At 35.2% G+C, this 15,297-nt stretch overlaps 1 protein-coding gene across 1 annotated transcript in view; it reads left to right on the forward strand.

Annotated features, from left to right (window-relative positions):
• Positions 1 to 1,782, forward strand: part of LOC117336930 (solute carrier family 45 member 3-like) — a 34,388-nt gene extending 32,606 nt beyond the window's left edge. The window contains exon 4 of the mRNA XM_033897751.1: positions 143 to 1,782. Coding sequence (XP_033753642.1) covers positions 143 to 448 — 306 coding nt within the window. The 3' untranslated portion in view covers positions 449 to 1,782. The remainder of the gene's footprint in view (positions 1 to 142) is intronic.
• Positions 1,783 to 15,297: the final 13,515 nt, after the last annotated feature.

Genomic DNA, 15,297 nt, shown 5'->3' on the forward strand with positions numbered 1-15,297 from the left:
GTAAAATCAAAAATAAAAATATTGGTATTCTATTTTTTGCCATGAATTCACATGTTTATGAAAAATTTAGTTAGATATCACTGTTGGATGTTAATACGTAGCATAACACCAGTTTATTAAGTGATGAATTTTACTATTTCAGATTTACTTTGCCGACACAGTGACGCGGAGTCCTTTCGGCCTGACTGGAAGTCAAGTAATGTCGACACGTGGCATCGCCACAGACATGGGCACGCTGGATAGTGCCTACTTCCTGTCTCAGGTCGTACTGTCCGCAGTGATGGGCTACATCGTACATATGACAGGGACGGTCATCTCATACATGATGACCGCCGGGGCAATGGGAGTGATCAGTTGTTTCCTCATACAACAGATAGTGACTAGTAAACAAGATATGCAAAACCAAGTATACAGAAATAGGGACCGCAGACGTATGATTAACTTATAGGGGGACCGCAGACGTATGATTAACTTATAGGGGGACCGCAGACGTATGATTAACTTATAGGGGGACCGCAGACGTATGATTAACTTATAGGGGAACCGCGAACATATGATTAATTTATAGGGGGACCGTAGACGTATGATTAACTTATAGCGGGACCGCAGACGTATGATTAACTTATAGCGGGGACTGTAGACGTATGATTAACTTATAGGGACCGTAGACGTATGATTAACTTATAGGGGGGACCGCAGACGTATGATTAACTTATAGGGGGACCGCGGACGTATGATTAATTTATAGCGGGATCGCAGACGTATGATTAACTTATAGCGGGACCGCAGACGTATGATTAACTTATAGGGGGACCGCGGACGTATGATTAACTTGTAGGGGGACAGCAGACGTATGATTAACTTATAGGGGGGACCGCAGACGTATGATTAACTTATAGGGGGACCGCGGACGTATGATTAACTTATAGGGGGACCGCCGACGTATGATTAACTTATAGGGGACCGCCGACGTATGATTAACTTATAGGGGGGACCACTGACTATGTTTAATTTATAGAGTGACGGCAGACTATGTTTTACTAATAGAGGTGTCACAGATGTACAATTTACTTCTGGGCGAGTGGCAAAGACTTGCAAATGACTTACACAGTACAGGACCTAGGCTGTATGCATTTTTTTTAAAAATTTTATCTCGACCATAAACCGCAAGACAACTATTGATAATTATGCATGGATTTTGCTGTGTTAACTTATCAGACACCTAGTGGATCTTTGGTTGTGATGTCACAAAAGAAAATACCTTGGAGTCAAATTGGCTGTTGTTCAGCTTTCAAGTCATTTGTAAAAATGTTGTTGTCGCAAATATTTATGAACAAATGTTGGTTTTGTGATAATTTTTTTCTTGAATTTGTTCCAGTTTCACCTGAGATTTATAATTTTATTCAGTAACCTTTTATTTTATCCTGATGTTCATTGAAAAGTCTTCCTCATTTCATAAATCCGATGTGAAAGAAAAACAAATGTGAATTCTTTTACTTTGTAGTTTATGAATATTTATGATGCTTCCAGATTTTAAAGTTTCTGACTTTTTACAAGTTTACAAAGGATTTTAGTGCAAGGTGATATTGTATTCAAACACCACAAAATGTATTCACAAATATAAAACAAATCATGAACGATGGTTTTTTTTTTATGATGAGTAAGGCAAGATGTTTTTATATATATATTCAGAACGCCTTTTGTCTGTCGTCATTAAGCTTCGCCCTTCTGTAAACAATTTACATTTTTGACTACTTTTCTGAATCCCTGAACCAATTTTAATGAATTTTTTTTAAAAACCTCCATGGCCAAAGGTCAACCGAAATTGTAAATTATATGATGGCAATTAAATTATAGGCATATATCAGCCCTGTCTGATGACCACAAGGGGCTGATGGACATGGCCCAAAATCAGTCACAGAAGTGCTTCTACAATGTCCTTGTTTCAACCTAGAGTTGCCAGAATCAAATACTCTGCAGTCTTAAATCTGTACGCTAGATATATATATTAGATGAGGTAGTTTCATTGTACATTTGTACATGTATTTTTTTTCTATATCGGAACTCGGGTGACCGTTAGGGTACTTCGGCCTCTTGTTAGTTTTCTTTTTTAAAACAAATATGGACAATTTTATCATTTTATTAACTCCTTGATTTTATTTGTTTGGTCAAAAAAAAGGTGGATTATTTTTTTAATTGTGATACGATCTAATGAAACATGCAAAATGTCCATCATTGATGTAGCTTCTATAAAGAACAAAAATGCATGATGTCATAGTTTCAATTATTTTGTGCAATATGTTAACGGCATTGGATCAAAAAGCAATATTTGGGGAACTCTGGTGATTTCAAAAATATCTTTGAACCCAAAAGTTCATTTGAAACATGCTTTATTTTTATGATGAAGAAAAACATCACATTAGTGTAAAAGTATTGTCTTCCTCAATGTAATTAAATGTCAGAGTCGTTTTATTTATAATATAGATAATATGAGTTTGTGAACAATGTTAATTTGATAATTTCTCACTCATTATAAATACCACACCTGAATTTCTTTTTAGCTCACCTGCCAAAAGTGCAAGTGAGATGATGCTTTGGTGCAGTGTTGGTCATCAGTTGTCAGTCTGTTGTTCTTCCAGCATAAACAACTTCTTCTCATTCACCAACAGACCTAGTCTCCTGATACAGGACCAGTAACATGCCAGGATGATGGGCAACAAAGTCTGTTAATATGAATGACCTTGACCTACTTTCAAGGTAATAGGGGTCAGATGTGCTAAATCTTTAAACAGCTTCTCAGTAACCAAGAGGTGCAGAGACCTGATATTTAGCCTGTGGCATGGCGGGACAAAGGGCTACAAAGTTTGTTCAAATGAATGACCTTGACCTACTTTCAAGGCCACAGGTGTCAAATGTGCTAAAATCTTTTTACGTCTTCTTCTGAATAACCTCATGGCCCAAGACCATGATATTAGCAGTCATGTTAGTGGCATAGATCAACATAAAAGTTGCATTAGTAGCAGGTGAGAGGTACAGGCCCATTGAGCCTCTTGTTAAGGTTTATTTGCATTATATAATAAATGTTTTGATATGTCTGGGTATAGACGATATAATATTTTAGATATTATTGATGGTGATGAATTATATACTCTCTTTGTTCCATTCCCTTTTTTCACATACATTTTTATACATGTACTGATCTAATGTAGACTTCCAATCACTGGTCTATTCTGGATTCTCTCCAAACTGTTATAATAGAGTATATGACATTATATGCTAGATTTTGAAGGTAATTATCCAGATTTTGCTAATTATATGCAATGATAGAATACCGGTATCAGATATATCATTATTATAAAACCGACACAAAATTGTTCTGAGACTTCCAGACACTACAGTACTTTTTATTTTTAAAATCCTAACATTTTCTTCTACTGGGAGAACCCTCACCCTACATAAAAAAAATTGACATTATTTTTTAACATGTTAGTAATGGTCTTGAGAGAAAATTAATGCAACTGTTCAATTACTTGGATTTCCTTAATTTATCAATATAACAAATGCAAATGCAACTCCCGTTTGGAGTTAAACAGGGATGTTCAGGGCAGGAGAAATTTTACAAAGTGTTCAAAAATGCATAAGGAATGAGTTTTTAGATCACCTTAGACGAAGTCTCAAGTGACCTATTCTAATCGCCTTTTGTCCGTCGTCGTGCGTCGTGTGTCCGTAAACTTTTTACATTTTCAACTTCTTCTCCAAAACCACTTAACAAAATTCAATGAAATTTGGCAGAAAGTTTCTATGGCTGAAGGTCAACCAAAGTTGTGAATTATATGGTCCCCACCCCCCAGGGGCCTGAGGGGTGGGGCCAAAAAGGGCAAAATTGACTAAAACTTCAAAAATCTTCTTCTCTACTCTCAGATATGGTGGAGTCAAACACTCTTTATAGATGAAAGGGTCTTGTGGTGCTTTACCAAAATTGTGAATTGCATGACCCTGGGGTCTCACGTTTGCCCCTGGGGAGGGGGTAAACTTTACTATAGTTTATATAGGGAAATCACTTTTTTGACTATTATTTGTTGGATTTGTATTGGAATTCATTCTAACTTGGTTCAAATTATCAGCATGGGATGACAGTTTGATGGTATGTACATGTTGGCCCTGGTTGACCCCCAGGGGCTGGTGGGCGGGGCCAAAAAGGGTCAAATTGACTGAAATTTCAAAAATCTTCTTCTCTACTCTCAGATATGGTAGAATCAAATACTCTTCATAGACTGACCCCATTAGGACTGATGGGTGGGGCCAAAAAGGGTCAATTTAGTTGGCCGAAATATTTCAAATCTCAGGTGACCGTTAAGGCCCTTTGGGCCTCTTGTTCTTAAATTTGTACCATTGATAAAAATTTCACAGATAAGAATGCAACCTCCATCATTTCACATTGTGGAAAATCAAAACATAATATTTCAAGTAAGGGACATTTTTAGAATTTGTGATGTATATAAAATCATATGATGAGTTAGCAGGCTAGATTACAGTATTAACTTTCAAATTACTTTCTCTGATTTTTTTATCTAGAAAGATCAACTAAGGGACTTACAGACAGTAGTGTTTAACTTTTAATATTTTTCCTGATTTGCTTTAGCATATGTTTGGGTACATTATTAAACATATGGTAGCTATTTAGATCAAACATTTGATTGAGATTTGTGTTTTTGTATTCCTAGACTGAAAAGAAACAAATTGGGTACAGTATGTATGTACACATATCAAAACCACTAGGGAGACATGTAATGTATTCAGTTATACAAATATTTGATAACAATTCCATAATTAACATTGTTACACAGCTGGAGTTTTGATAACTAATTGTTTGTATTATGTAGCGATTCAGGCATTCTACATCTTGTAAGATTCTATTAAGTTTCATCAAGATTCAGTCTTTTTGAGAAGATTGATAGCTTGCATTAAGTACTTCGTTGATAATTGTATTCATGTCTCTCAACTTTAATATATATTGATCCAACAGGTACCATATGTTATCGTTTATTGTTACCTGGTATATACAGGTAAACTATCAAGACCATTTATGTAGCATCACAAGAAAATCAATGATATGATGTTACCATATTGATTTCATGAGGATGTCCTTGATGAACTTGTTGAAATAAACTTAAAATCTTGTAGAATACAAAAGGATATTGAATTGCACAATTCATTTTTTTTTTCTTTTTAGCCCACCATCATCAGATGGTGGGCTATTCAAATCGCCCTGCGTCCGTGGTCCGTGGTCCGTCCGTCCGTCCGTCCGTCCGTCCCTCCGTCCGTCCGTAAACAATTCTTGTTATCGCTATTTCTCAGAAAGTACTCAAGGGATCTTTCTCAAACTTCATATGTAGGTTCCCCTTGGTGCCTAGTTATGCATATTGCATTTTGAGACCAATCAGAAAACAACATGGCCGACAGGCAGCCATCTTGGATTTTGACAATTGAAGTTTGTTATCGCTAATTCTCAGAAAGCACTGAAGGGATCTTTCTCAAATTTCAAATATAGGTACCCCTTGGTGCCTAGTTATGCATATTGCATTTTGAGACCAATCGGAAAACAACATGGCCGACAGGCAGCCATCTTGGATTTTGACAATTGAAGTTTGTTATCGCTATTTCTCAGAAAATACTGAAGGGATCTTTCTCAAATTTAATATGTAGGTTCCCCTTGATGCTTAGTTATGCATATTGCATTTTGAGACTAATCGGAAAAACAACATGGCCGACAGGCAGCCATCTTGGATTTTGACATTTGAAGTTTGTTATCGCTATTTCGTAGAAAGTACTGAAGGGATTTTTCTAAAATTTCATATGTAGGTTTCCCTTGATGCTTAATTATGCATATTGCATTTTGAGACTAATCGGAAAACAACATGGCCGACAGGCAGCCATCTTGGATTTTGACAATTGGAAGTTTGTTATCGCTATTTCTAAGAAAATAATAAAGGGATCTTCCTCAAATTTCATATGTAGGTTCCCCTTGGTGTCTAGTTATGCATATTGCATTTTGAGACCAATCGGAAAACAACATGGCTGACAGGTAGCCATCTTGGATTTCGACAATTGAAGTTTGTTATCGCTATTTCTAAGAAAGTATTGAAGGGATCTTCCTGAAATTTCATATGTAGGTTCCCCTTGGTGCCTAGTTATGCATATTGTATTTTGAGACTAATCGGAAAACAACATGGCCGACAGGCAGCCATCTTGGATTTCGAAAATTGAAACTTGTTGTCGCTATTTCTAAGAAACTGATGAAGGGATCTTCCTGAAATTTCATATGTAGGTTCCCCTCGGTGTCTAGTTATGCATATTGCATTTTGAGACCAATCAGAAAACAACATGGCCGACAGGTAGCCATCTTGGATTTTGACAATTGAAGTTTGTTATCGCTATTTCTAAGATAGTATTGAAGGAATCTTCCTGAAATTTCATATGTAGGTTCCCCTTGGTGCCTAGTTATGCATATTGTATTTTGAGACTAATCGGAAAACAACATGGCCGACAGGCAGCCATCTTGGATTTCGAAAATTGAAACTTGTTATCGCTATTTCTAAGAAACTGATGAAGGGATCTTCCTGAAATTTCATATGTAGGTTCCCCTCGATGTCTAGTTATGCATATTGCATTTTGAGACCAATCGGAAAACAACATGGCCAACAGGCAGCCATCTTGGATTTTGACAATTGAAGTTTGTTATCGCTATTTCTCAGAAAGTACTGAAGGAATCTTTCTCAAATTCCATGTATAGGTTCCCCTTGGTGCCTAAATCTTAAATTTTATATATAGGTTGCCCTTTTTTGAAAAGTACTAGAGGCTTCTTCTGAATTTACACAGATTAGTAAGACTTAGAAGAAGAGAAAAGTAGGGAAAAGATCAATCTGACATGGAACCTATGAAGAACATTCAATGGTGGGCGCCAAGATCCCTCTGGGGTCTCTTGTTTTTTTTTCTTGTCGAAATAAAACAAAAAATTATTTACACATATTGCGTAAATCTGATATGAAATTGAGACTTGCACAAGATCAGATTAACAAAACTTGTGTAGTTATTGAGTTAAGTGTGACCTTGGTTCAATGATCACTTATTTTTTTTATCAATATGTGTCGCTGAAAAGTTTTTTGTTTTTTTTTTTGTATCAATATGTGTCGCTGAAAAGGTTTTGTTTTTTTTGGTAATATTTTAAAATATGTTGTTTATATAATACATTTACAAAAGATCTGGGAAAATATGCTCCACAGTTTGTCTTGTTTATAGGTCAGCTTTTCCTGTCATTGGAAGGGACACCCCTCCTTATTTAAACAACGAATGTCGATCTCCATCATCACTGAGGTTATATACTCAATGTCAAATTAGGTCAGTCATTATTAGGTGGTGAAGTGTTAACGAGATTTAACCATCAGGGCCCAGTTGTTCAAAAGGTGATTATAATTACCACGTGTAGCTAATCACAGTTTAAAAACAATTTTCATATCCTGATAAAATCATTTCTGGCAAAACTGTCTAGGCAAAATTTTCTGAAACTATAACTCTTCAATTCATTCCTATCTGTCTCTTTTAAGGAATACACATACTCCGGTTTTGAAGTAAAGAAGAAATGATATTTTAACTAATCAAATGATTAAGCTAATCACCTTTTGAACAAATAAGCCCAGATTTGTTTGGGATAGGGGGTGGGGTAACCATCATATAAACATTGTTGGTTTATGACACAATAGGTCAAAAGCTGTCCTCAACCATACCAAATAAATACAATTTTGTACGTATTTTACAACTTTGAATTAGTTAAATTTGCCAAAGATAGATGATGCGAGCGGAACGTTTGCCAATGTCTTCCAATTTAAAATACATGTACTCTCATTGTAGAATATCAAGTTGTCTTCCTAGACAACTTACTTTTATACATCAAAGGGTCTTGTTTAATTGTTACCATAATAATATATAAAACAATCAAACACAAGTCTAATATTGAGTCCTACATCATTGTCAAAGAACACCACAGATATCTTATAACTTACTTGTCAAAAAAAAAAAAAAAACACTTTTAAAATCTTATCTATTTCACCTACTCATGAAACCCTATCACTGCTTGAAAACCCCTTTAACTTACTCATCAAACTCTTGATAAAGAAGTTTGAAAACTTAAAGAAGTTTGAAACCTTACCTTACCTGAATTGGTATGCCAACTTGTTTTTACTTGTCTTACCTTATCTACACAGTTAAATGATATGAAAGTGTTTATTAATTTGTTCCTTTTATTATGACTTGGTTGCCAAATTCATGGTGAAACAGCATTTAAATCCATTTTTGGGTATAACACAAGTATAGTGTTGTTATCATGGACTTGTTAGTTATTGTGAGACTGCTTGAGTAATTATTCTTTAAATAAGATTGCTTACTTCAGTTTGGTTGAATATCTTCAAAGCAAAACATAATTGTAAACCTATTTTTAGGCACAATCAGCTGTTGCTGAAATGCTAGCCGAGCTGCTTTACTTTTTTGCTTGCATTCAATCGTAAAACTGCTAAAAATATGAAATTATTATCTTTTTTTTAACCTTATGATCATCTTCTAATCAGAACAAAGCTCTTTATTTACTAGTATTAGCTTGTGTATAGAATACATGTATGTTGTTCTCAAACTTGCCAATATGATTCAGTTTGAAGGTCAGGTGAACTGGAAGTCAACTGCTATATTGGTCTAAAACATGCTTACCAGTATTGTTTAACAGTTTTGACAGCATATCTTCATATTGTAAATAGTCCTTTCTTCTATTTTCTCAAAATTCAATAAATTTTAATTTCAGAAATTACATTTTACTTTTGGACATTAAGACTATTAGTCTTTCATAATTGGAGAAGGTGGCTACTACCAAACAGTGTGAATGAATTAATACATATCTGGTCCTTACCTTCGTATTGATAGTGTGAGAACACGTGACAAGTTAGCCCGAGTTTCTCTGGCCCTAACACCATGTCTGGTGTCTGGACATGTCTGGTGTCAGGACCAGAGAAAGCTTGGGCTAGTGACAAGGGTGTATGTATAAGGTATAAATGTGAACATATCCTTAGAAATGTTGAGAGTTTCAAGCAGTTAGACTCCCAGTTGTGTTTATATGATCAATAATTGTTAATTGTGGATATTTTTTTTTTATGTGCAGCAAAATATCATTGCTGAATTAATTATAGAGCAGAGAGATTAGATGTTTTAGTCATTGGGACACTGGTGTCCCAGATAAACTGAATTATTATCGAGCGGAGAGATTAGATGTTTTAGTCATTGGGACACTGGTGTCCCAGATAAACAGTCAACTTGGTCTGTTAATGAACACCATTGTTATTAAAAAAGTATTGAACACTCACTTCTTTTGTTTGTTGTTATTCTGACAGGATCATTTAGTTCAGAAACTATTATAAAAGGACAATAAGTGTTTTGTTGACCTTTTGACCCTGCAAAAAATTGAGAAAGCTAGAACATGGTTAGCAGAGGTTTTTCATACCAAAACTCGGGCAAATTTCAAGCACCTTCCTCAATTTTCCAGGTGCTTGTGTATGCAAAAGGAAATTTTTGTCTTTAATATTACAAAATGGTTTAAAGTGCTCAAAAGACTGCTTGCAATAATTAACCAAACACAGGAAACGGGATATCATCGAATAAAATCTTTTTTATAATTTTGTGACAAATCACTCATTTTTAAGGAATCTTAAACAGCATGTTTTCCTAAGTATGAATAGTAAGTATGAATACTTTTCTAGTACTTATAAGCTAATTCCAGCACTTTTAAAGCACTGACAAAAAATCCAGCACTTTTATCATTTGTATGAACCCTGTAAAAGCAATGTGTCAAAACTCTTCCCAAATCACAGATTTGTTGAATTCCTGGCCAAACCAATCATTGTTACCTACATCATGTGTTGCTAATACCATCAGTATAACTTGTTGACCTGTAGATTTTCTTGTTAAAATCCATTTTGTTAGCTCCAAGAGTCGATACCCAGTCGCACAGTCATACTCTAGGTTTGATCTTGTGTCCGCCATATTTCTTCACTAATGTCACAGTCAGGATTCTACTGTTTATCACTGGAAAGCACCAGTCTAATTTAGCTATTTCAGCATGTACATACCAAGTAGGCCATAGACATGGTACATGTACAGTAAAACTCTGATAACTTGGAAGAACCTGCTTAACTTACCTGGTAGGTTAAAATTCAGTTCAAACCGTAAAAATTCATTTTTTATTTCAATTGCACAACTTTCGTTCTAATTATGTAAATTTCAGAAATACAAGGACTAGATTTTTTTTTTTTCACTTGAAATTAGAACAGAACTACATCATAGCATTTAACTTTTTTTTAATTTCTTTATCCTTGGTTTCAGCTGTTGAGTAAATGATGATTATCTCCCTTACACAACCCACGCTTCTCCCTTCCACTCGCACCTTACACTCTACTCGAACATACGACATGGATTAAGAAATAAGGCTGGTATTGCCAGTAAAAAATGTATTCTATATACAAATATTATTTGTACAAAACATTTTTTCAGGACATATATATGTAACTGTATATACAATAAGTTTGACTGAGCGACAGATGTTTGACAAGTTAATGGGAACAGGTATCCAGTCAACCGATCCCTTCATGAGTAAAACATCAATACTATTCATTCTCCATCAACACGGACAATAATGTCTCCACGACCAGTATGTAACCATCAGATAAAAACATGTTAAGTACCGAGTCGTGTTGTTCCTTTTTAACTGACATTTCCACTTTGCTCATAAATATTAGTACAAAAGCTTAATTAATTTTCAGCAGAACAATTCCAGTGAAAAAAGTGGATGGATTTTTTTTTTTCATGTCTGACTCATTGTAGAAAATAATTATTCATTTGGGATGAGAGGTCAGTAAATAGTACAATATGTACAATATATTTATTTACTACTTTAGGGTACAATTAAATAATTCAGTCAGTCGTGACACAAGGCAAACATTATAACAGATCAATAAACATGTGTGTAGTATGCATGACCAATATCAAGCATCTGGAAAAAATCAAATCAGTATTGAAAATGATTTGTATCCATATCATTTGGAAATTCCAGAACAATTTCAATTCCCAGAATAATTTCTAAGCACTTTTTTCTGGCCCCTTTCTAGATTTTAGGAGTTTAAATTGAGATAAAAACTTAAATATAAAGACTAGCATATTGTAGAAAATTGGTCTGTATCTGTAATTTTGCAAAAATACTTCTTCCATCCTTCACAACATAGAAACAATCTTCACAATCCAAGGGTAACAAGCATACCTTCACAATCTAAGAGTAACAAACATACCTTCACAATCCAAGGGTAACAAACATACTTTTGTCAGTAATAAATAAACACAATAACAAAACAACAATATACACAGTTTCCAGTTACCTCACCACAGATCTATTAATTACAAATTGTTATTTCATTCATTGTCCGACCTGACACTGACTATCATTATTAGAAATCCTTAAATGATATGGATAAGTGTGCTCCTAGCCAGAAATATTTTAGAAGGCTTTATTTAATATGAGGAACCTGTAAATTCAATATATGTTAATACATGAATTACCACATAAATTAAGTTAAATTAATCCTGTCAGCTGCTTGCCACAATACATGCATGTTTGAGCTTTTGGAAAGTAATGGCAATCCATCATCTCACCTTAATGAATTTGACAAAACTGTCCCTGATTATGACATTGTGACAACATATTTTCCTATATATCTAGAAATATCCACATAGAATAAAATAATTTCACTTATAATCTAATATCAAAATATCGAGAGAAAAACAATGTTATTAAATACTTTGCCATTACTTTTTGACATGGTCAATCAGTATTTCACAGTATCGCTTTATTTCATTGTGATTAATTTGACTCTATTGGTTCACAGTATGTATACTCAGTGGGTCATTCAGAGTATTTCTGTTTATAAATAATTGTAAATAAGGAATTATTTTCCATGTTAGAATTGTATTTAGTTTTATTGCAACTTCACCATAACATACAGGAACACACACAAAGAAAGCACTTAAAACACAGATCTGAACAATCGTATCAGAAAATATCAATAAAATCCCGATAAGCAATCAAGTTATCTCCCTTTACACTGTAAAATTATATTAGAATTTCATTACTGTTAATTAACAAAAAAAAAAAAAGGATACAAATCTAAACAATTAATGAATAAGTCCCATAATTATACAAACTTTAATTGGCTGATCTAATTTTCATCACATCAGTAGTTTTTTTAACACTGGCACCTTCCATCTCTAATGAAATAATAATCTGGCCAGTTCTGGATCACATCAAACACAAATAATTACGAAGTGTATATATTACTGAAATTATATTAACGTTAGCAATTACTTTCTTGTGCATATAAAATATCCTTGAATATTTTGGAAAATACAGTAAAACCATTAATATTATATATCATGATTTCACAATTCAAATTCTGAATAATAAACTTGATATCCAGTCAAGTCTCATGAATTCAGTATTTTCTGATTTGTTTTTTCTACAAACTACTGTGTGTGCATGTTTCCTTAATCAAAACTGAACAAACTTAAGGCTGGATTATCTGCAGCAGAAAGGTGACTGGAGTGTTAGTGATTATCAATACTCCACTCAAGATGTAGTACACCATGGAAACTGGCCCTGGGACCATGAATAGGTCCAATATCAAAATTTAATTTATTTTTGAAGAACAATTCATAATTTTGTGATAAATCAATTTTCCAAGTGTTTACAGTTGTGACATAATCTTAAGTTATAAACATGAAAAGAAAATTTTATTATATTTTTACCAGTGAAATATCAAAAATTATTCATTCTAATATCAAACTGTTAATTAACAAAAAAAAAACAAGAGGCCCATGGGGCCTGTATCGCTCACCTGGTTGGATTTGACCAAATGTCAAAATAATGTTCATGTTCAATTCCTTTTGTTTGTTAACCTCAAACAATGCTATTTATGGTTATAGCGTGGGGATCCCAACTGCTTTAAAGAAATAATGAAGTCCAGACTCTCTGAGTTTACAACATGCATTTATAACTTTATGACTAGTAGTGATTTAAAGGAATTACCTCTATTTCCCATATGGGGCCCCGCCCCTTTGGCCCCTTGGGGGTCAAAGTCACCATTTATGCAAAATCTGTTCCCCTTCCCCCAAGAATACTTCTGACTAAATTGGGTTCAAATCCATTCATAACTTAATGACAAGTAGCGATTTGAAGGAATTACCTCTACTTCCCCCACTGGGCCCCACCCTTTTGGCCCCTTTAGGGTCAGAGTCACCGTTTATGCAAAATCTGTTCCCCTTCCCCAAAGGATGTTTCTGACCAAATTGGGTTCAAATCCATTCATAACTTTATCACTAGTAGCGATTTAAAGGAATTGCCTTAATTTCCCCTATTGGGCCCTGCCCCTCAGGCCCCTTGGGGGTCAGAGTCATCATTATGCAAAATCTGTTCCCCTTCCCCAAAGGATGTTTCTGACCAAATTGGGTTCAAATCCATTCATAACTTTATGACTAGTAGCGATTTGAAGGAATTACCTCTATTTCCCCATTAGGCCCCGCCCCTTTGGCCCCTTGGGGGTCAGAGTAACCATTTATGCAAAATCTGTTCCCCTTCCCCAAAGAATGTTTCTGACCAAATCGGGTTCAAATCCATTCATAACTTTATGACTAGTAGCGATTTGAAGATATTACCTCTATTTCCCCATTAGGCCCCGCCCCTTTGGCCCCTTGGGGGTCAGAGTCACCATTTATGCAAAATCTGTTCCCCTTCCCTGAAGGATGTTTCTGACCAAATTGGGTTCAAATCCATTCATAACTTTATGACTAGTAGCGATTTGAAGGAATTACCTCTATTTCCCCATTAGGCCCCGCCCCTTTGGCCCCTTGGGGGTCAGAGTCACCATTTATGCAAAATCTGTTCCCCTTCCCCCAAGAATGTTTCTGACCAAATTGGGTTCAAATCCATTCATAACTTTATGACTAGTAGCGATTTGAAGGAATTACCTCTATTTCCCCATTAGGCCCCGCCCCTTTGGCCCCTTGGGGGTCAGAGTCACCATTTATGCAAAATCTGTTCCCCTTCCCCAAAGGATGTTTCTGACCAAATTGGGTTCAAATCCATTCATAACTTTATGACTAGTAGCGATTTGAAGGAATTACCTCTATTTCCCCATTAGGCCCCGCCCCTTTGGCCCCTTGGGGGTCAGAGTCACCATTTATGCAAAATCTGTTCCCCTTCCCCAAAGGATGTTTCTGACCAAATTGGGTTCAAATCCATTCATAACTTTATCACTAGTAGCGATTTAAAAGAATTGCCTTAATTTCCCCTATTGGGCCCCGCCCCTTTGGCCCCTTGTGGGTCAGAGTCAACATTTATGCAAAATCTGTTCCCCTTCCCCAAAGGATGTTTCTGACCAAATTGGGTTCAAATCCATTCATTACTTTATGACTAGTAGCGATTTAAAGGAATTGCCTCAATTTCCCCTATTGGGCCCCGCCCCTCAGGCCCCTTGGGGGTCAGAGTCACCATTTATGCAAAATCTGATCCCCTTCTGCCAAGGATGTTTCTGACCAAATTTGGTCAAAATCCAATAAGAACTTGATGACTAGTAGCGATTTGAAGCAAATGTTGACGGACGGACGACGGACGACGGACGCTGCACCATGGCATAAGCTCACCGGACCTTCGGTCCAGGTGAGCTAAAAAAGGATACAAATCTAAACAATTAATGAATAAGTCCCATAATTATACAAACTTTAATTGGCTGATCTAATTTTCATCACATCAGTAGTTTTTTTAACACTGGCACCTTCCATCTCTAATGAAATAATAATCTGGCCAGTTCTGGATCACATCAAACACAAATAATTACGAAGTGTATATATTACTGAAATTATATTAACGTTAGCAATTACTTTCTTGTGCATATAAATTAAAATATCCTTGAATATTTTGGAAAATACAGTAAAACCATTAATATTATATATCATGATTTCACAATTAAAATTCTGAATAATAAACTTGATATCCAGTCAAGTCTCATGAATTCAGTATTTTCTGATTTGTTTTTTCTACAAACTACTGTGTGTGCATGTTTCCTTAATCAAAACTGAACAAACTTAAGGCTGGATTATCTGCAGCAGAAAGGTGACTGGAGTGTTACTGATTATCAATACTCCACTCAAGATGTAGTA

This window comes from Pecten maximus, chromosome 10 (genome assembly GCF_902652985.1).
Source record: "Pecten maximus chromosome 10, xPecMax1.1, whole genome shotgun sequence".
NCBI lineage: Eukaryota > Metazoa > Mollusca > Bivalvia > Pectinida > Pectinidae > Pecten > Pecten maximus.